This window comes from Hemiscyllium ocellatum, chromosome 7, assembly GCF_020745735.1.
Source record: "Hemiscyllium ocellatum isolate sHemOce1 chromosome 7, sHemOce1.pat.X.cur, whole genome shotgun sequence".
Lineage (NCBI taxonomy): Eukaryota > Metazoa > Chordata > Chondrichthyes > Orectolobiformes > Hemiscylliidae > Hemiscyllium > Hemiscyllium ocellatum.
Genome location: NC_083407.1, coordinates 20,822,569 through 20,846,284, shown reverse-complemented (window position 1 = coordinate 20,846,284; position 23,716 = coordinate 20,822,569). Strand labels below are relative to the sequence as shown.

The 23,716-nt window shown below is 42.9% G+C and overlaps 1 protein-coding gene across 2 annotated transcripts; it reads right to left on the bottom strand.

The window, feature by feature from the left end:
• Positions 1 to 8,079: 8,079 nt before the first annotated feature.
• tmem177 (transmembrane protein 177) lies at positions 8,080 to 14,731 on the bottom strand. 2 transcript variants are annotated; one of them, XM_060827813.1, is made up of 3 exons: positions 14,655 to 14,731; positions 10,474 to 10,916; positions 8,080 to 8,566 (listed from the first exon to the last, which is right to left on the bottom strand). In XM_060827813.1, exons 2-3 carry the CDS (start codon positions 10,888 to 10,890, stop codon positions 8,492 to 8,494), a joined length of 492 nt encoding a protein of 163 aa, XP_060683796.1. In that variant the 5' UTR covers positions 10,891 to 10,916; positions 14,655 to 14,731; the 3' UTR covers positions 8,080 to 8,491. The 2 variants fall into 2 exon arrangements, with proteins under 2 accessions (XP_060683796.1, XP_060683795.1); XM_060827812.1 differs by having other exon boundaries at positions 8,080 to 10,916.
• Positions 14,732 to 23,716: the final 8,985 nt, after the last annotated feature.

Below are 23,716 nucleotides of genomic sequence, written 5' to 3'. Positions count from 1 at the left end.
TCATCTTCTGTTCAGCAAACCTTCCCAAACAGCTCCTCCTCATTGCTGCAGCCCCTTCCTGCTTCCAAACCCTCTGGGTTATGACCTCTATCCAAACCCTGACCCTCCGAGTTATAGGGCAAACCCCAGACTGCTTGATCCTCCCTCTTGCTACTTCAATCTCCTGGAATTGGGTCCCATTCAAGATCCAGAGCTAAAGTTCTGATGATGTGGATGTGTAAGTCTCGATGGTTCTGTTCAGGAGTGCTGGGACTTTTACAATCCATAACAAAAACAGAAATTGCTGTAGGAACTCAGCAGATCTGGCAGCATCTGGGGAGAGAAAGCAGAGTTTACATTTCGAGTCCAGTAACCCTTCCTCAAAACACAATCTTTTTCTGTCTTTTATAATCCATGTTTGATTTTTAAATGCTCCCTCTCACCTCTCCTGAACCTTCTTGTGTGAGTAAGGCCTAGGAGGAAGAGCATTGAGGCAGAAACAGTTTTGAAAATCATTTAAATTTTTTTATAAATGTGATTTATAAAGACCCAGTGCTTTTGAACCACTGGGACTTGCACTTCCATGATATCAGAGCTCCTGTTTTAGATGTGATCTGGCTTTGGAATGGGAACTCTAGTTCGGGAAAAGGATACTCCCATGAATTTGGGAGGGAGAAGATGCTGGAGATCAGATGGTGGACCAGTTCTGATGAAGGTCACTCAACCCAAAATGTTAACTGCGATTTCTGTCCACAGATGCTGCCAGACCTGCTGAGCTTTAACAGTAATTTCTGTTGTTGGGCCGAATATTGGGTAAGGCAGTAATCTAATCATGTAGGAAATAATGTTAAAACAAACTTTGCAATGGTCAATAAGATTACAAGACCCATAATTTAACAATGTAAAAGCAAGACATTAAAAATGACTTTAAACACAAACTTACTGAAGGAGTCTGAATTTTATAGTAATTATTCAAATGAGGTCTGCGACTCCTTGAGCCCACAGCTTCTAGAGATTTAGATTAGATTCACTACAGTATGGAAACAGGCCCTTCGGCCCAACAAGTCTACACTGACCCTCCAAAGTGTATCTCAACTATACGCATTTCCCTACATTTACCCCTGACTAATGCACCTAACACTATGGGCAATTTAGCATGGCCAATTCACCTGCCTTGCACATCTTTGGATTGTGAGAGGAAACTGGAGCACCCGGAGGAAACCCACGCAGACACGGGGAGAATGTGCAAACTCTGCATAGACAGCTAGCTGAGGCGGGAATTGAACCGTGGCTCTGTGAGTCAACAGTGCTTACCACTGAGCCACTGTGCCGCCTAATGCATTTTAAATTCATTTGAAGCTCTAAAATGATGGTCTTCATCATTGATACTTTTCACTTTCTTTACCATGTTTACTGAGTCCAGCATATAATGATGACATGTATGGGTTTTAGTTTCTCCTATACTGCAGCGTTGAAGAAAAATGACCAATATTTAGGGATATTTCAATGGCCATAATCTTGAGCAGATGTGACAGTCAAGAAGGCACAACAATGCCTCTTCTTCCTCCGAAGGCCAAGAAAATTTGGCGTGTCCATAAGGACCCCTACCAACATTTACTGATGTATCATAGAAAACACTCTGTCTGGATGCATGACGTTTGGTACGGCAACTGTTCTGCCCAGAACTACAGAAAATTGTGAACACAACCCAGACCATCACGCAAGCCAACCTTCCATCCACTATACTATCTATACTTCTCGTTGCATGGAAAGGCAGCCAACATCATCAAAGATCTTTCCCACCCCAGTTAAAGTCTCTTCCAACCTCTTCCATCAGGTACAGGACACAAAAGGTATAACACATGTACCAAATGTGTTATGAAGGTGTACATGTGCACTGTACCTTTAAGAGACACTGGAAGCTGGCATGGACTAAGAAAGGCACAGATTGTACTGAAAGAGGTTAAAATGTAACGTTTGACTGTGAAACCAAAATTGCAGATGAGTTGCCATGATACAAAAAGCAAATTCAAATTCGGCTAATCAGTTTAAATTATGCCCAAGATACCAAAATCCAAACAAATTTGAATTTAGTATTTTGAACATGTAAAACAATGAAATGATCTGATGTTTTGGGGTATAAAACTAGATGTTTTGACTCCATTAGCGGAAAAAGGTTCTGTCAACCCTATCTAAACCCCTAATCATCTCTAGGCCCTATGTTTTCCAACATTTTTTTGAGAAGCTATTTGTGCCCTCATTTTTGAAGATAAAACCAAAATATGTTCCTAATTGATCTGCCCTTTCTTCCCATTATATGTTCCCCTGTTTCTGACTTTAAGGGGCCAGCATTTATCCTCACTGATCTTTTTTTCTTCACATATTATACAGTTATTGGTAGGGCCCTGGGAAGTGTTGCTGAACAAAGGGACCTGGGTACAGGTGCATAGTTCCTTGAAACTGGAGTTGCAGGTAGACAGGGTGGTGAAGAAGGCTTTGGCATGCTTGCCTTCATTGGTCAGAACGTTGAGCATAGCAGTTGGGATGTGATGTTGCAGCTGTACAAGACATTGGTCAGGCCACTTTTAGAATACTATATATAATTCTTGTTGCCCTTCTATAGGAGGATGTTGTTAAACTTGAGAGGGTGCAGAAAAGATTTACAAGCATGTTGCCAGGGCTGGAGATTTTGAGTTCAAGGAACTTTTACAGTGTGGAAGTAGGCCCTTCAGCCCAACAAATCCACACCGACCCTCCGAAGAGTAATCCACCCAGACCCATTCCCTGAACCTATTGTGCACCCAGCCTGCACATCTTTGGATTGTGGGAGCAACCCAGAGAAAACCCACGCAGACACTGGAAGAATGTGGAAATTCCACACAAACAGTGACCCGAGGCTGGAATCGAACCCAGGTCCCTGGTGCTGTGAATCAGCAGTGCTAACCATTGAGATACCAAGCCGCCCCAGAGTTTTAGAAAAAATCTCAGGCCACCCCAGATGGGACTTGAACCTCCCAATTTTTGGATTAGTGGTGCTGGAAGAGCACAGCAGTGCAGGCAGCATCTGAGGAGCAGCAAAATCAACGTTTCAGGCAAAAACCCTTCATCAGGAATGATGCTGCTCCTCGGATGCTGCCTGAACTGCTGTGCTCTTGCAGCACCACTAATCCAAATTCTGGTTTCCAGCATCTGCAGTCATTGTTTTCACCGAGTTGAACCTCCCAATCCCTAGTTTAGGAGGCCAGTGCTTTATCCATTAAACCACTGGGGCCAAATTGAATGAGGTTATATTGAATAATAGGGAGAGGCTGAATAGGCTGGGGCTTTTCAAAGTGGAGCTTCAGAGACTAAGTGGTGACCTTATAGAAGTTTATTAAATCATGAGGGACATGATTAGGGCAAATAAACAAGCCTTTTTTCTAGGAAGGGCATCCATTTAAGGTGGGAGGGGAAAGATTTTAAAAGGACCTGAGGAGTAACCTTTACATGCAGAGGGTGGTGCATGTACGGAATGAGCTGCCAGAGGAAGTTGTGGTGGTGGGTACTATTATAACATTTATGAATGAGTACACAAATTGAAAGGGTTTAGAGAGATATGGACCAAATGCGAACAAATGGAACTACAGTTGAAAAGTGTGGCACTGGAAAAGGACAGCAAATCAGGCAGCATTTGGGAGTAGGAGAGTCGACGCTTTGGGCATAAGCCCTTCATTAGGATTGTGAAGAGGGAAGAGAGCTGAAAGATAAATTGGGGGGGGGGGGGGGAGGGGAAGGATAGGTGGGAAAATGATAGATGGTTGCAGTAATTGTGATGGGTCAGTGGGAGGGTGGAGCGGATAAGTGGGAAGCAAGATGGACAGGGAGGATATGTCAAGAGAGTGGTGCCGAGTTGGACTAGGTCAAATTACGGGTAGCATGGTGGTTAGCACTGCTGCCTCACAGCGCCAGAGATCTGGGTTCAATTCCCGCCTCAGGCAACTGCCAGTGTGGAATTTGCACATTCTCCCCATGTCTGCGTGGATTTCCTCCGGGTGCTCCGGTTTCCTCCCACAGTCCAAAAATGTGCAGGTTAGGTGAATTGGCCATGCTAAATTGCCCGTAGTGTTAGGTGAAGGGGTAAATGTAGAGGAATGGGTATGGGTGGGTTGCTCTGCAGTGGGTTGGTGTGGACTTGTTGGGCTGAAGGACCTGTTTCCATACTGTAAGTAATCTAATCTAAGCAGATTGGAATGTCTAGTCTGCACAGACACTCACGCGAAACAACCCCACTGCCCTGTGGCCGAACACAACGCCCTCTCCCACTCCACCAAGGACATGCAATTCCTGGTAATTCTCCACCACCAAATTCTAGCCACTTGACGCCTGGAGGATTAATACCTCATCTTTCACATTGATCCCATGTGGTTGGAAAGTCCCAATGTTGATTTCACCAGTTTCCTCATCTCCCCTCCCATCTTTTCACAGATCCAACTCTCCAACTCAGCACCGCACTCTTGAACTGTCCTACCTGTTCATCTTTCTTCCCATCTACCTGCTCCACCCTCCATTCCAACTTATCACCTTCACCCCCTACCCTTCATCATAGAATCTCTGTTGAAACAGGTCCTTCAGCCCAACAAGTCCACACTGACCCTCTGAAGAGCATCCTACCCAAACCCACTCCCCTACCCTATTACTCTACATTTACTCCTGACTAATGCACCTAACCTGCACATCCCTGAACACTATGGGGAATTTAGCGTGGCCAGTTCACCTAACCTGCACATCTTTGGATTGTGGGAAGAAACTGGAGCACCCGGAGGAAACCCATGCAGACACGGGGACAATGTACAAACTCCACACAGTCACCCGAGGTTACTGTCATCTACCTATCACTTTCCCAACTACCTTCCCCCCAGCCCCACCCTCTCCCCCATTTATCTCTCAGCCCCCTTGGGCCTCCCCCACATTCCTGATGAAGAGTTTATGCTTGAAACATTGACTCTCCTGCTCCATGGATGTTGCTTGACTGGCTATGCTTTTCCAGCATCACACATTTGGACTCTTTTACATTGTTTGTATGTTCCTCACAAGCTCCCTCTTGGATTCTATTGTCCCCTCTTAACCAATCCCTTTCTCCTCTGTTGCTGAAATGAAAACTTCTAGCACGCGGTGTCCACCAACACCCTGGAGTTGTTCAGGGAGAGGTGGGCGCTGCAGGGAGTGGAGTGCATCATTTCCCCCTCCAACTCTATTTTGATTTAGTCCCTGCCCTCCCCTTCGCTGTTTTGATCACACAGCATTGCTCTTTGATGTGAAGGGCACTGCTTGTCACAGGCCATCCAGGTGTTTTCCTATTTTTCTGGTGGTGGAAATTAAATAAAGATTTGTGCACTTTGTGTCTCTCACTGTGTTTCACACCTGCACACACACACACACACTACGGGTGCTGGGGAAAAAATAAGCACTACCACAGTTAGGCGGTAGCGTGTGAAGGGCACTGCTTGTTACTGGCCACCCGGGTGTTTTCCTATCTTCCTGGTGGTGGAAATTGAATAAAGATTTGTGTACTTTATATAAAAAAAGTAAATAGGAGTGTCAGACATTCTGAAGGAGCAAGACCAGTATCAAAGACTAACCATGTGTAAATAAATGGTGACTTGGTGATGCAAAACGAGCATCCGTGGCAGTATTTCAGTAAACGAGAAAAAAAAATGAAAACTTCTCTCAGTGGTCAGGTATGCTGCTTTTTTGATCTGTGTGCCCTTTCTTTGGACCTAATATTAACCTTAATTTCCTTTGTGTGCAATGGTCAGACCACCTTTCCTATTTAACTTAAGAGACAGGAATGAACAACTGCTGCAGTTCATGCACTCTTTAAACATTTGCCAGTGCCTCTCCACTGTCATCACTTTAAATCTATCACAGCTAGCTCACACCTCAAACTATTGTGGATTCCTTTATTTTGATTCAGGACCTTAGTCTTAGAACAAACCACATCATTCTCCATGTTAATTATATTATGGTTACTCTTCCCCAAGAAGCCTTGCATAGCTACATTGCAAATAATTCCTTCCTCATTACAAAATGCTCAGTCTAGGATGGCCTATTCTCTATGGGACACCAACCAACCCCGCTGCCCTGTGGCCAAATGCTTCAACTCCCCTACTCCACCAAGGACATGCAAGTCCTGGGCCTCCTCCATTGCCATTCCCTAACCACCTGATGCCTGGATGATGAACAACTCATCTTCTGCCTTGGGACCCTCCAACTTCATGGCATCATTTCCCCTCCCCCCACCTTATCCCAGTTCCAAACTTCCAACTCAGCACCGCCCTCATAACCTATCCATCTTCCTTCCCACCTATCCAGTCCATCCTCCTCTCCAACCTATCACCATTATCCCCACCTCCACTTACTTATCGCACTCTCAGCTACCAGACCACAGCCCCTGCTCCATCCCCCCCATTTATCTCACCACTCCCTTGGCTCACAGCCTCATTCCTGGTGAAGGGCTTTTCCCCAAAACGTCAACTCTCCTGTTCCATAGATGCTGCCTGACCTGCTGTGCCTTTCCAGCCCCACAGTCTCAACTCTCATTTCCAGCAGCTGCAGTCCTCACTTTCATCTGGCCTATTTCCTCAACATATTGATCCAGAAACCATCTTGACACCCCAAGAATTCATCCTCTACAGTATTGATATTAATTTGATTTGTCCAGATGTGCATATTAAAGTCATCCATAATTATAGTGGTATCTTTATTGCTTGAACCTCTTCCTGTTTAATGCCTTCCTCAACAGTAACACTACAGTTTAGGGGTCTGTATACTGTACATGTCAGTACCCCACTGTACTTTTCTGCCCCTTTGTGTTTCTGAGCTCTACCCACACAGGTTCTATTTCACTGGAGATCATATCCTTCCTCACTGTTGCATTAATTTTCTTTAATCAATAATGCTACCCTACTTTCTTTTCCTTTTTATCTGTCTTTCCTAGAGTTCCCATTCCTGGTCACCTGCATCTACATCTCTATAATCCCAAATATATTATACCTGTTTACAGTACATCTATTTGTTGACTAATTCATCCACTTTAAAGTGACTGTGTGTTAAAATACAAGGCTTTAAGGTTTATGTTTTTAATGTTCTTCATCCCATTCATATTATTTTATAGTGGCCTTGTTTGATTCTTACTCTTGAAGTCTCTGCTGATCACTTTTCTAATTTCCCATTGTCTTTTGTCCTTGCTCTGTTTTCCTGTCTTCTATGTATCTGCATAAACTCCAATCTCCTGTAATTTTAGTTCATACCCTCCCCAGCATCTAATCTTCAGATGAAAGTGGGAAACCTCACTCATTGTCACAAGTAGCTGTCCTGTGGTCACCAGCTAGCAGGATTCAGTTGGATGATTGACACAGTGTAAACCACCTGTTCCTAGACATCAGGTATATCAACGAGTTTTCAGGGTCTCATTGGACAGTTCTGGTCAGAAGGTCCTTGTAGTTGCCAGTCTGCACCAGGGAGCTGTTTTCTTCACAAGGAAGTTAGACCAGAAGAGATGGAGGGAAGACCCAGAGGAAGTTCCCTAATACTTCAGCCAGACAGCAGGATGCTGCCTTCACAACTTTAATGAAACCAACACATTCCATGCCATCTGCCTGTTCTCTGCTTTAATGAACCATTCTTAATTGTCATTGGTTGTATATTGTCTAATTCACTAATGTATACAGCTAAACTGCTGCTTTGCAACAATCCTAACAAAATTCCTTACAAATAGTTGATATTTAGGTAACTGTGATCACACACCCCTAAAAATCAACACTTGCCAAATACACCATTTACGCAACTGAACTATACATAAAAATAGATGGTCTACCTTCTTGTTCGTAGTTTATATATTGCTTCCACATGATGACTATATATGGGTGTTGCTTAATTGAATAGTTTGCTCATAGAACTGGAGCCCTTCTCATCTTATTGACCACAGATGTATTTTATTGGCTCAATGCACTGGTCTTGCAATGAGACAATGGAATTCAATGTAGCCCAACATCACAGAAGAAGCATTTCCTAATTTATACAAACCATTCCAGTCAGCACATAAGTTAGAGGTTCATCAGTTTTAATTTAAGCAAATAAAGAGCTTAACAGGAGAAAAACAGGCAGCCTTGCGAAAGCACCATAATATTTATACCATTTCTTTTCTAAAAAAATGCAGATTGCTTGTACAGGATGAAAATAGCACATTACCAATCATTTAATCGTGGCGTGTAGCACCTGTGATAAAGGATATCTGCACATGCCTGTGAAACTTGAACCTCTTAGCAAAATAAGAACTCACAGGTAGCTCTTTCTGCACTCTGTCAGACCACAGAGGTTTCAAACTCTATCTTGTACATACATGTAAAAATCACAGAATTAATTCTCTCAACATTCTGGTGGGAATTAGGCACAGGGCCCTCAGTCAATGTGAACGCTCATTATTTGCTACATTTGTTCCTTCTTTGTCAACGGTACATGGACATTGTCCTAATTACCCTTGGGAAGGTGGTGGTAAGCTGCCTTCTTGAACCACTGCTGATCCTGGGATGCAGATACACCCATGGAGCTGTTAGGAAGGGAAATAACATCCTGAAGTGTCAAATTTAGAGGGAACTAACAATGCAACCAATTTATTTGCTTTTTCTGCACTTTTAACTTTTGACCACTATTACATTTTTTAATTTCAGAACTCTCTTAAAATGTCAAATATCCTGTGAAAGCGAATATTCATAATGTTCTCATTCTCATTAGTTACTCAAATTCATGCTACTAATGCATCTCTGATACTGCAAATGAGGTGGCCCAGCCATGTATATCATGCCTCTTTGCACTCAATATGGGTGAGATCCAGAGGTTTGCCCACTGACAGTCAATGACTGGTGAACTTCACCTTTCAAGTCAGGTTCAAGATTTGACTATCAAACAAGGCTCGAGTTCAAGCAGCACTTTTAGATTTAACTATCTTCATTCATGATTAAGCCACTGCAATCCTTGCAAGATCAGCATCACCTCAAACAAAAGGATATCTGCACATGCCTGTGAAATCTGAACCTATTAGCAAAATTACAATTCAATACAAGAAAATGTAAAGGAAAACACGAGTGACTGATATAGGTTTGCAAGCCACATAAAACTGGCATGCTCTTGGACTTAGTTACTTGCAAAACAATTTAACAACTTTTAGTCAATGAAAGGCAAAGAAAGAAAAACAAATAGAATGCCAGTCTCTCAATTTCCTGCTTTTCGCATGATTTGTGTCTGAATTTTACGAAATTAGATGATCCTTTGCTATAAAGGATAATTGAGTAAGTTTGGCAATGCAATAGGTTATAAGTCACCAGAACACCAGTGAATCTTTATCAATCACCATACTGTGATTACAAAGTGCAGCAGAACGTCCTATCCACAAAATTCATTTTTGTGATGCTGGGAGATGCTTCCCTCATAGAGAATCTGGGAGAACAGGAGAAAGCACACAGTTTGGGGCACACAGAAAACAAAGGAAAGCAAAATTGGAGAGAATTCACTGGCACAAGATATTGTGCAAATGTGTACCTAACTGGGGGATGTGTCAATGGCAAAGGCATCATTTGTCACCCATCCCTTACTGTTCTTAAGACGGTAGTGATGAGCAACTTTCTTGAACTGTTCCAATCCTTCTGTGCATGGACACCCACAGTATCCTGATGGAAGGATTGCCAGGATTTTGACTCAGCAATAACAAGGAACCGCAATATGGTTCCAAATCAAGATGGTGTGTGACTTTCAGGTGAACTTGCAGATGGTGGGATCTGATACCTCTGTGTTTCTAGGTAAGGGTTGCAAATTTGAGAGATGTTGTCGAACGAGTTGCTGCAGTGCATCGTGTTGATAGTATACACTGCTGCCACTGTGCACCTGTAGTGGATGGAATGAATATTTAAGTTGGTGGATGGGGTACAATTCACGGGTTTACATCCAGCAGTCTTTCAGAGTATTTTCAATCATCTCTTTTCTGGAGGTGTAAGGAGCATGTTTCAATCTGAACCAATGTTTTGGGAACAGATTTCCATTTGTTGCATACATTTCCACTCCTTTTTTACCCAGTAGAAAACGAAATGTTCTATTCCGTGCAAGTACTTTATCATAAAACTCAATGCCTCCTTCTGCATAGTTCTTTGATATTGTAGCTGTGCGGTGGTCTGATCTATAGTCAAGCCAGTGACTAACTGTATCAGAAAGAAGAAAGTAACCTATAAGTCCCACTGCTGCTACAGTCAAGTTGAAAAAGCCACGTACTAATACAGGACCAGAGTACAATCCTAGGGCTTGTTTTGCTGCCACCCCAGTCAGATATGTGCCTGCTAAACAGACTGATCCCACCAGTGAATAAATGATAGGGCTGTTGCTCTGCAAATACATAATCTCTCGAGCTATGGCAAACTTCTGTGCATTAGGTGAAAAGGTGAGGGATTCCCTTAAGGCTTTTCCCACCTCACTATCCCATTTGACGTCTCTGCCATTGATCATGACAATTCGATTTGTTATTCCTTTTCCTTCATCATCTGTGCTGTTGAAGTTGGCAGGGATGCCAATGATGGCACCAGCCGGTAACCAAGGGACACCCGCACTCACTGGCTGAAAGCTGAAGGCAGCAAACGCTGTGTAATTCTGAGTTGAATCCACCCCAGCATCTTTAAGAACCTCTTGAAAAGTATCTTGCAATTTGTCTGGAAGTTCAGCAGGGACCCCTCTTGACCAAGCTTGGTACAACTTTCCATACGTCCGCTGGGGGAAAACATGACAGAAGGCATTGGTGACAAACAGCCCTCCACAGGAAACAGCCAGCAACTTTAATCTATGCCTGGTGGCAAATATAGTAAGTTTCCTAACAAATTCACTTGCCATCATCCAAGTGTTTGTATGGGTGTGTATATCTGCAAGAAAAAACATAACATTTAGACAGGAGTGGTCAGTTTGATTTCTCAGTTACGTGCTTACAGCCCCTTGAGTTGTTCAATCCTTCAATTAGATCATTCTTCTGCTGCATCTCAACTCCTTTTAAATATCTTTGTTTCATATCCACCGATATCATAACCTAACAAAACTCCATCCCTTCAGCAATGAAGGACAAATTCCATTTGCCTTCTTAGTTAGCTGTTGCACCTGCAGACCAACCTTCTGTGATTCAGGTACAAGGACACCCAGGTCCCTCTCTACAGCAGCATGCTGTAATTTCTTACTATTCAAGTATTAGTCCTTTTTACTGTTATTCCTACTGAAATGGATGTCTTCATATTTATTAACATTGGACTCCATCTATCAGACCTTTGCCCACTCACTCAAACTATCTTTTTGAAAGTTTTATAATCCTCTGCTTTGTCACTCATCTTAGTGTCATCTGGAAACTTTGACACACTATACATGGACCCCAACTCCAAATCATCTCTATAAATTGTGAATAATGGCAGTCCCAACACTGATCCCTGAGGCACACCACTAGTCACTGATTGTCAATGAGAATAGCACTCCTTTATCCCCACTCTTTGCTTCATGTTGGTTAACCAATCCTCTATCCATGCTAATACATTGCCCATAATGCCTTGCATCTTTTCCTAATGCAGCAACGTTTTGTGAGTGGATTCCAGTGAATGTTTCCATCTTGGGGGCGGGGGGTGGTGGAGGGGAGATGGGAACACTAACATTTTCTATGATGTGGAGGTGCTGGTGTTGGACTGAGTCAGAAGGCACCAGGTTTTGGTCCGATAGATTTATTTGAAATCACAAGCTTTCGGAGTGCTGCTCCTTTGTCAGGTTAAGTCAGGTACACCTGACAAGGGAGCAGCGCTCCAAAGGCTTGTGATTTCAAATAAACTTGTCAGGCCAAAACCTAGTGTCATGTGACTTCTGACCTAAAACTAGCTGATATTTTTAAGAATAAAGGGTTGGCCTTTTAAGACAGAGAGTAGTTTTTTTTCTGAGGGTCATTGGTCATTGGGCAGTATGGCGGTGGTTAGCACTGCTACCTCACAGCACCAGGGACTTGGGTTTGATTCCAGCCTTGGGCGACTGTCTTTGGGGGACTTGCACATTCTCCCCGTGTCTGCGTGGGTTTTCTCCAGGTGCTCCGGTTTTCTCCCACAATCAAAGATGTGCAGGTTGGGTGAATTGGCCATGCTAAATTGCCCATAGTGTTCAGGGATGTGTAGGTTAGGTGCATTAATCAGGGGTAAATGTAGAGTAAAGGGGAATGGGTTTGGGTGGGATACTCTTCGGAGGGTTTGTGTGGACTTGTTGGGCTTCTATTCCATTCTTTTTTCCCCAGAGGTACTGAGGTTCAGGTCTTCATATTTATTCAAGGCTGAATTATACAGACTTCTAATACACAAATGATTCAAATGAATTATATCTAGAAGACTGGAGTAGAAGGATGCACAAGTTATGCTGCAAATATACAATAACCCAGTTAAAGAGCTGAAAATGTGTTGCTGGAAAAGCGCAGCAGGTCAGGCAGCATCCAAGGAATAGGAAATTCGACGTTTCGGGCATAAGCCCTTCATCAGGAAATAACCCAGTTAAACCCCACTTAGAGGTGTGCAGACTGGAGGATATATTAGCACGGAACACGTACAATATAGGTTTACAAGAATGATATCTGGACCTTTAGGGATTAAGTTGTGAGGAGAGACCACACCAATTAGATCTGATTTCTCTAGAATTTAGAAGGTTAAAGGGTGACCAGATCAAAGTCTTCAAGATATTGACAAGAAATGAGGGGGTATATTGAGATAAACTATTTCCACTGGTTGTGGATTCTAGAACGAGGCAGCATAGTCTGACAATGAGGTGCAGACCATTCAGGAGAACTTTCAGGAAGCAATTCCATACAGAAAAGGTGGTAGGTGCTTGGAACATTTTTCCACAAACTGCAGTGGATGCTGCACCAGTTTTAATCTGAGAGAGATAAATGTTTGGTCACTAAAGGTAGGCATATAGGCCACAGATCAGCCATGATCTCACTGAATGGTGGAACAAATTCAAGGGGTTGAATGGCCTATTCTTATGTTCCTACATAAAGATTATGAGGTGCAGATAGAAAAGTGGAGATAAGGCTTGAACCAGATCTTACTGACAAGTGAAGCAGGTTACAAGAGCTAAATGACCTGCTCCTGCTCCCAAGTACCACGAGTCATCTTCTCAAACAGTTGCCGTCTTTGTGGCATAAGTACACCCACACTGCTATTAGGGAGCTCCAGGATTTTGACAGTGCGGGAATGGCAATGTGGTTACAAGTCCAAATAGTGTTTGGATTATAGGGGGACTTGCAGGTGATATCATTCCCATGCATATGCTGCCCTTGTGGCAGGGGTCATGAGTTTGGAAGATTCAAAGGAAGGAGACTTGGTAACAATCTCAAGCCTAGTCTGACCTTAGCCAATAAGTGAGGGTTGGCATATTGGTAACATCACTAGTAATCCAGAACCCCAAACTAATGTTCTAGGTCAAAATGGATTTGAACCATACCATGGCAGATGGTGCAAGTTGATTTCAATAGAAATCTGACATAAAATGTTGGCACAGTGGCAACCACATAACTTACTGAAAAGGCTCATATAGTTCACTTAGGGAAAGGAATCTGCTGTCTTTGCCTTATTTGGCCTACATGGGACTTCAGTCCCACATCATGGTTGCCTCTCAAAATAACGTCAAGGTAATTGGGGATGACTTATTACTGACTCCACTGAATGGCAGAACTGACTCAAAGAACTGAATGGCCTGCTCTTATACCACACTTGCAACTGCTTATCTCTTCACAAATGCTGCCTGACCTACCAAGTTTCTCTACCTTTTTTGTGTTTGTTTCTGATTTCTAGCATCGTCATTGTTTCTGCTTTAATCTGGAAGGTCCAAATGACCAACTACTGCTTCCCAAGTGCTATGCACCCCCTTTCTCGAACCACAGCAATCCAAGGGCTGAGGTGTAGGGTCACACATGGTGCCATTAGGGAGTTCCAGAATTCTGACTCAGTAGCACCAAGGGAACAGTGATGTTGTTCCAAATCCACATGCCCACAACCCATAAGCAAATATTAATTATAATTAAAAAGAAAAGGTTAAAACCCCACTTTGGACCGATCTGCCTTCATCCACAACATCCCAAACTGTTCCCTGAAGTAAAAATTTGGGAGAATTAAGTGACGTGCACGGTGGCTCAGTGGTTTGCAACACTACCTCACAGCAACAGGGACCAGGGTTTGAGTCACAGTGTGGAGTTTGTACATTCTCCCAGTGTCTGAGTGGGTTTGCTCCGGTTTCCTCCCACATCCAAGTATGAGCAGGTTAGATGGGTTACCAATGGGGAATGTAGGGATAGGATGGTCTTTGGAGGGTCAGCGTGGACTCGATGGGCCAAATGGCCTGCATTGACACTGTAGGGATTTTATTACTGGAAACAAGCATCTGTGAGACGTTTATTTTCTCCTCTTCCCCCTACAAATGAAAGGCGAGCAGCAAAGCAGAGGCAGGTCAAACCCCAGGCCCAGCCTTAGCTCCTTACTCCTTTTTATGGTCACCCCGGGATACACTCCACAATAGACAGAGGATGGGGAAAGCCATTTCTCATCCACGAACAACCCCCAACCCCTCCCTGCTCTCGAATTGATTTTTCTTTTTACCTCAGGCTCCAGGACAACCTCAAACACAGACCGGCTTTTTTTTCCCCTCCCAGTCGTTTACGACACTTTCCAGCAGCTGCTCACAGAATACGGCAGACTTCGGGTCGCTGGTTTCTCCCGTCGGGGATGAAGCCGCCGGAGTCGCCATCTTTGTAAAGTTACTAGGGCGTGCGGCCACGAAGGTGCGGATCAATGAGTATCCATCTTTGTAAGGTAATGTCAATTGGCGTCCATCTTTGTAAGGTAGAGTCAATGAGCAGCTATTTTTATAAACTCCTTGAGCGGCCATCTTTGTAAGGTAGAGTCAATGAGCCACCATTTCTGAAGAGTCAAATGAATAACCTTTGGTGAAGAACAATATGGTTAATGTGTTCATATTTATATACTAGATGCGGCTAGTGGGAGGAGTTGAGTTAAAAAAATAAAATATGTTTAAAAAATTAATTCCTTCAGCTAGACCCCTTACACACACATACAAACACACATTGAGTCTTCTAATTGGGTTAATGTAATTTTCTTTTTCAATTGGTGGACGTTGAAAACCTGAAATCAGAACTGAAAATGATGGAAATACCCAACAAGTCCATCTTTCTCAGCCTTATGTCGAAACAAGAACTCTGCCCTATCGCTCTTATGTGACAGCAGTTTCAAAGACTCACAACCCACTGAGAAAAAAAATCCCCCTCGTCTCAGTCTTTGTGAGGATGATGTTACTTTAAAAAGGTTATTTTGTCCTGGGTTTTTGAATTTAACCGCAGAGTTCCAAAGTGGCTTGGGAGCGAGCCTGAATCATTAGCATGATGTGGAGGAGCTGGTGTTGGATTGGATGGACAAAGTTAAAAATCACACAACACCAGGTTATATCCAAAAGATTTACTTGGAAGCACTAGCTAGCTTTCAGAGCTCTACTCCTACATCAGGTAGCTATGTAGCAGGACCATAAGACAATGAATTTATAGCAAAAGATTACAATGTCATATAAAACATAGCTCAGTCAAGAGGACTCTAATTTCACACCTTTAATGCATTGTCTGAGCTGAGATGTCACCTATTTTTCATAAAACTGTATGTTATCTCAAGAATGTGACTTAAAAGAAGTTCTGGAATCTACATATTAATGAACCAAAACCTGCAACCCATTTTAAAAGATGAAAGATTTAACAGCAATCTAGGTTTGTTCAATATATTATTTCAGCTGCAAGACACTGTAATCTTTTGCTATAATTTCTGTATCTTATGGTCCTGCTCCTCAGCTACCTGATGAAGGAGCAGTGCTCCAAAAGCTAGTGCTTGCAAATAAACCTGTATAACGTGGTATTGTGTGATTTTTAACTGAATCAATAGTTTAAGAGCCTTTTGGTCTTTTTAAAATGGGTTAACAATGGGAGGGGAGTGGCTGGTTCTCCCAAGTCAGGGTTTTCTAGCTCTAGCAGTCACAAGATGCTTGAATCCATTGTAAGCTTCAGTCAATGATTCCTGAAGGACTTTCTGTGAAATCTCTCTGAATGTTGTTCCCTCCTGCCTGTAAGGATCTGTGTTTGAATTTACCTTTTTGCCAAGGGGTGTGTTTAGGGGATGTTACTGTATTGGAACAGTTCATTAGTAATAGGTACAGTGTCGGGTTGGTTAGGTTTTCCAGTAGTTAAGTTGTTCTAAATTCTGCTTTCCTTTGTTCGTCTTTTAACTATAGTGTTTAAATAAATTGTGCTTTTCTTAAAGCCGACTGGTTTGACCAGTTGCCTAACTCCTGGAACACCCACTTCACATCTACCTTTAAAACAAGTAAAATTTAGGGTCTTCTTAAGTATTTTGAAGATTTCTGGCCTGGTCCATAACAGTCTGAAAAATTATGCCTTTGTTTTAAGAGTTATGGACTTTGGTTCTGGACTGTCTGTGAGAAGAAACACCACCTCTGCATTTACCTGTTTAAGCCCCTTCAAAATCAAATCTATTTCATTGAGATCACCACTTATTCTTATAAATTCCAGAGAGTACAGTCTCAACCTTGTTTAGCCTTTGCTCATAAAACAATCCCTCCATACCAGGAATAATCAGTGTGAAACTTGTCTCACCTGCCTCCAAAGGAATGGTCCTTAAATAAAGGGACCAAAACTGCACATAATATTCCAAATGAGGTATCATCAGCACCTTATGCAAATACAGTAAGACTCCCTGACTCTTACACTTCAACACCCTCCCCCCTTGAAATAAGACCAAAATTTCTACCAGCTTCCAGACTACCTGTTGCACTGGGTGCTACTTGTAGTGATTGTAATGAGGTCAGAAGTAACATGACATCAGGTTATAGCCCAACAGGTTTGTTTGAAATTGTAAGCTTTCAGACCACTTCTCCTTTATTAAGTGAAGTGCAGAAACTTGTTGGACTGTAACACCCATCATGTGACTTCTGACCTAGTCCATCCTAGTCCAACACCGGCACCTCCATATCATATAATAAGGTCAGCCAGGTAGACCCCATAAAATATGAGTTCCTGATTGGGGCTGTTAATCTGGTCCAATCAAGCAGCCTGCCTGACAGATAGAAATAGGAGTGTCAGTGGTTCTGTTCACTTTGAGAGCTGATCAGTGTCAAGGCCTAGGCAAAAGTGAGGACTGCAGATGCTGGAAACATTAGAGTGGTGCTGGAAAAGCACAGCAGGTCAGGCAACATCCAAGGAGCAGGAAAATTGACATTCCGGGCATAAGCCCTTCATCAGGAATGAAGCAGGTCAGGCAGCATCCAAGGAGCAGGAAAATCAACATTTCTGATGAAGGGCTATTGCCCGCAGTATCAAGGATTCTCCATACATAAAGGGTAACTTGGTGACGGCATTCCAGCATTTGTGGAGTTATTTAGTGGCAACGAGAGAAAAGCATGCTCCAGAAGAATTTTATTTGCAACATTCATTTTTGAGTTAGGGTAGGCTTTTCTGGCATTATTATTTGGGAAGCTTGACTTGCTTGATCTTGCCATCGAAAACTGGGCCCAGGATGTGGAAAGAATGGGTTATATTTTCTTCGCAAATGACATTGGGGCAGATGAAAAGCAACGAGTAATTCTCCTGGCAGTTTGTGGACCAGCAGCTTTTTTTGGTTATTAGAAGCCTAACTTTCTCTGGGGCACCAGACACTAAAGCTTTTCAAGACTTGATGGATTTAGTTGAGGAATATTACTATTCCCAAGCCTCCTTTAATTCTGAGATGATACCGAATTTTCCTCGGCAAATCAAAACCAGGGGAAACTGTATCAGGATTTTTGACAAGGTTAAGATGACTGACACAGACATGTGACTTTGGTTTAATCCTTAATGAGAATGCAAAAGCACCTCCTAGCTGAAGTTCGCTGGACCTTAAACAGGCACTACAACTGGCTTTAACATTGGAAAATGTGGCAAGTGGAGCATGTGAGTTGCAAGGTATTCTGCTGGAAGTGGACATTTTTGTCAGTCTGATTGATCCTGTGAGCGAAGACAATTGCATAGCCTCACTCAGGACTTATCTTGAACAGGGGGACTCTTGGTCCTTCACAGATTACATGTACAACTTTGGTTCTGGCCAGTTATGAGAAGGCGTTAGCTGAGTTACCAGTGACTGTAGTAAAAGAATCGGTACCAAGTTTGATGAGTTAAAATTTGTTGAGAAGGATTCACCTTGATTAGCTTGACATTTTTCAATTAGAAAATGGTTGCCTGTGTGAAGTCCTAATTAAATGCCTGGAAGTTTTTTAGGAAGGCTTAGGCACTATCAAGGGAGCGAGAGCCACCTTGTTGATGAAGAAGCAATTCCATGATTCTGCAAGACTTGTCCAGTGCCATTGCCTTATGGGCAAAAATAGAGGTAGAAATCAGAAGACTGGAAATTGAAGGAATCATTAAACAAGCCCTGTTTAAAAAATAGCAGCACCAATCGTACTGATCGGGGTGGCAAGGTGGCTCAGTGGTTAGCACTGCTACCTCACAGCGCCAGGGACCTGGGTTCAATTCCTGTCTCGGGCAGCTGTCTGTGTGGAGTTTGCACAATCTCTCCATGTCTGCATGGGTATGCTCCGGCTTCCTCCAATAATCCAAAGTATGCAGGTTAGGTGAATTGACCATGCTAAATTGCCTGTAGTGTTAGATGCAGGGAATGGGTCTGGGTGGGTTGCTCTTCGGACGGTCAGTGTTGACTTGTTGGACTGAAGGGCCTGTTTCCACACTGTAGGGAATCTAAGAAAAAAAAAGTCTGATGGGTCTGTTCACATTTGTGAGGATTTTAACCAAACGCTAAAATACCTTTTACAGCTGGACAAATATCCACTTCCTCACTTCGAGGATTTATATGTAAAACTAGCATATAAATTTTTAATAATGGACACAAACCCCTGCTAGGTCTACTTAAGGAGGACAAGGCAGTGCTGCCGATAGTTTCAGGCCAAATTCAGCAGTGGGCTCTAATACTAAATGCGCAATGTTACCAGTTGAGACACTGTCCAGGAGGCCAAGTAACAAATGCGGATGTGTTGAGCTGCCTCCCACTGGCAGATACACCACCGGTGGTATCACCACTGGAAGAGTCCATAATGGTTTTAAATTTTCTGGACACATTTCCAGTCACAGCTGACAATATTAGACTAAGGACGTAGAAGGATCTGGTCCTGACAAAACTGAAACAGCTGGTGGTGATGGGAGAAACCAAAGGGCTGTCACAAACATAATTGAAACATTTTTGAACCCGGAGAGACCAAATCAGTGTTCTGAAGAAGAGTCACTGGACCCTAAACATTAACTCGACCTTCTCTCCACAGATTTTGCCTGACCTGTTGTGTTTTTCCAGCAATTTTTGACACTGACTTCCAGCATCCACAATTCTTTGTTTCTTTTTCTATAGTTTCTCATCTTCTGCCTTCTACTTTCTTTAACAGGGCGTTACATTGGCCATTTTCCAAACATCTGGGATCCTCCCTAACCCTAACGAATCTGAAAAATCACCACCAATGCCCCCACAAATTTATCAGCTCTTTGGTGTAGTCTATCTGGTTCAGGTGATTTATTCACCTTCAGACCTTTCAAATTCCCTAGCACCTCCTCCTTAATTATGGCCACGACACTGACCCCTGGCCCTCTTGAGGTTTTGGTATGATACTGGTGTCTTCCACCATGAAGTACCAATTCAGTTCCTCCGTCATTTCTTTGTTCTACATTACTACATCTACAGCCCAATTTTCCAATTGTCTAATTTCCACTCTTGCCTCTCTCATACCTTTCCTATTTCTAAAAAGACTCTTGCAATCTTCTCTTATATTACTAGCTAGCTTACCTTCATATTTCATCTTCTCCCCTTTATTGATTTTTTTGGTTATCCTTGACTGGTTTTTAAAGGCTTCTCAATCCCCTGGCTTCCCATTAATCTTCACCACATTGCATGCTTTTTCTTTTGCTCTTAAGGTATCCCTGACTTTCTTTGACAGCCATGGTTGTCTCATCCTCCCTTTGTACGTTTCTTCTTCTTTGAGATGAATTTCGGCTCTTGCATTACCCCCCAGAAACCCCTGCCATTGCTGCTCCACTATCTTCCCTGCTTGGCTTCCCTTCTAATCAACTCTGGCCATCTCCTTGCACTTGTGTTTGTGGTTACTTTGACTCAGTTATAATACTATTCCATCTGATTCCAACTTCTCCCACTCAAATTTTATCATATTATGGTCACTGTCCCCAATGGGATCCTGCATCGCAAGCTCCCTAATCAAGCCTGCCTCATCACACATCACCAAATCCAGAATTGGCTGTTCTGTAGTGCACTTTGTCACAATCTGCTCCAAAACCTTATCGTGTAGACATTCCAAAAATTCCTTTTCTTGAGATCTGCTACCAAACAGATTTTCCCAGTTCATCTACATATTTAAGCCCCCCCCCATTATTATTGTAATAGAGCCTTTCTTACATGCCTTTCCTATCTTCTGATTTATTTTTTCCCCTACATCCTGTCTACTGCTCGGAGGTCTGCACGTAACTCCTGTCAGTCTTTTTTGCTTTGCCATTCCTCAACTCTATCCACACCGATCCTATGCCTTTTGACCTATATCGCTTTGTCTATCAATTTAATTTTAGTTTTTATGAACAAGGCAACTTCACCCTCTCTATCCATCTGCCTGTCCTTTGAATAGGATGCTTATCCTTGGATAGAACATAAAGTATCGAACATTACAGTGCAGCACAGGCCCGTGGCCCTTGATGCTGTGCTGAATTGTGAAACCAATCTAGAGCCCATCTAACCTATACTATTCCATATCATCCATAGGTTTATCCAATGACCATTTAAATGCCCTTAAAGTTGGCAGTCCACTACTGTTGCAAGCAGGGCATTCCATGCTTTTACTGTCTGAGTAAAGAACCTACCTCTGACATCTGTCCTAATCAGTCACCCCCCCAATTTAAAGCAATGTTCCCTCATGTTATCCATCACCATCCGAGGAAAAAGGCTCTCACTGTCAACCCTATCTAATCTTCTGAACATCTTGTATGACTCTGTTAAGTCACCTCTTAACCTTCTTATCAAGTTATCAAGATGTACAGCATGGAAACAGACCCTTTGGTCCAACCCGTCCATGCTGACCTGATATCATATGCAGCACCTCACATTTATCTAAATTGAACTCCATCTGCTACTCCTCAGCCCATTGGCCCATTTGATCAAGATTTCATTTTACACTGAGGTAACCTTCTTCGCTGTCCACTATGCCTCCAATTTTGGTGTCATCTGCGAACTTACTGACAATACCACCTATGTTCACATCCAAATCATTTATATAAATGACAAAAAATAGTGGACCCAGCACAAATCCTTATGGCTCCACACTAGTCACATACCTCCAGTCTGAAAAGCATACCTCCACCACCACCCTCTGTCTTCTACCTTTGAGTCAGTTCTGTATCCAAATGGCTTATTCTCCCCGTATTTCACGAGATCTAACTTTAATAACCAGTCTCCCAGGAGGAACCTTGTTGGACACCTTACTGAAGTCTATATAGATCATGTCTACTACTCTGCCCTCTTCAATCCTCTTTGTTCCTTCTTCAAAAAACTCAATCGAGTTTGTGAGACATGATTTCCCATACACAAAGCCATGCTGACTATCCCTAATCAGTTCTTGCCTTTCCAGACATATGTAAATCCTGTCCCTCAGGATTCCCTCCAACAACTTGCCAACCATCGATGACAGGCTCATTGGTCTATATTTCCTTGGCTTTTCTTTACCACTTTACGTAAATAGTGGCACTACCTTAACCAACCTCCAGTCTTCTGGCACCTACCTGTGAGTATAGTTGATACAAATGTCTCAGCAAGGGGCCCAGCAATCACTTCCCTAGCTTCCCCAGAGTTCTAGGGTACACCTGATCGGGTGCAGCACCACCCCTTCTGTAATACAGACATTTTTCACGATGCCACCATCCATTTCCCCACATTCTATATCTTCCATGTCCTTCTCCACAGTAAATACTGATGCAAAATACTCATTTAGAATCTCCCTCATCTCCTGCGGCTACACACATAGGCTGCCTTGCTGATCTTTGAGGGGCCCTATTCTCTCCCTAGTTACCCTTTTGCCCTTAATGTATTAGTAAAAACTCTTTGGATTCTCCTTAACATTAGCCAAAGCTATCTCATGTCCCTTTTTGCCTTCCTGATTTTCCTCTTAAGTATACTCTTACTGCCTATATAATCTTCTAAGATTCACTCAATCTCTCCTTGTTTGTATCTGACATATGCTTCCTTCTTTTTCTTAACCAAACACTTAATTTCTTTCTTCATCCAGCATTGCCTACACCTACTAGTCTTGCCTTTCACCCTAACATTAATACTTTCTCTGGATTCTCGTTATCTCATTTCTGAAGGCTTCTCATTTTCCAGCCATCCCATTACCTGTGAATATCTGCCCTCAATCAGCTTTTGGAAGTTCTTGCCTGATGTCATCAAAATTAGCCTTCCTCCAATTTAGAACTCCAGTTTTTAGATCCAGTTTATCCTTTTTCATCACTATTTAAAAACTAATAGAATTATGGTCACTGGCTCCAAAGTGCCCCCACACTAACACCACAGTCACCTGCCCTGCCTTATTTCTCAAGAGTAGTTCAAATTCTGCACCTTCTCTAGTAAGAACATCCACATACTGAATCAGAAAATGTTCTTGTACACACTCAACAAATTCCTCTCCATGTACACCCTTAACACTATAGCAAGCCCAGTCTATGTTTGAAAAGTTAAAACCCCTATCATAACCACTCTATTATTCTCATAGATAAGATTAGATTACTTACAGTGTGGAAACAGGCCTTTCGGCCCAACAAGTCCACACCGACCTGCCGAAGCGCAACCCACCCATACCCGTACATTTACCCCTTACCTAACACTACGGGCAATTTAGCATGGCCAATTCACCTGACCTGCACATCTTTGGACTGTGGGAGGAAACCGGAGCACCCGGAGGAAACCCACGCAGACACGGGGAGAACGTGCAAACTCCACACAGTCAGTCGTCTGAGTCGGGAATTGAACCTGGGTCTCAGGCGCTGTGAGGCAGCAGTGCTAACCACTGTGCCACCGTGCCGCCCATAAAATCTCCTTACAAATTTGTTTCTCAATTTCCCACTGACTATTGGAGGCTCAATAATACAACCACAATAAGGTCATCATCCCTTTCTTATTTCTCAGTTCCACCCAAATAACATCCCTGGGTGTATTCCTAAGAATATCCTCCCCAAGTACAGCAGTAATGCTATTCCTTATCAAAACACCACTTCCCCTCCTCTCTTGCCCCCTTTTCTATCCTTCCTATAGCATTTGTATCCTGGAATATTAAGCTGCCAGTCCCGTCCAACCCTGGGCCACATTTCTGTAATTGCTATGATATCACAGTCCCATGTTCCTAACCATGCCCTGAGTTCATCTGCCTTCCCTGTTAGGCCTCTTGCAAAAAAAGTAAATGCAGTTTAATTTATTAGTCCTACCTTGTTCTCTGCTTTTTCTTTCTTGCCCTGACTGTGTGACTCACTCCTTCTCCTGATTGTACCAATCTCAGATTGATT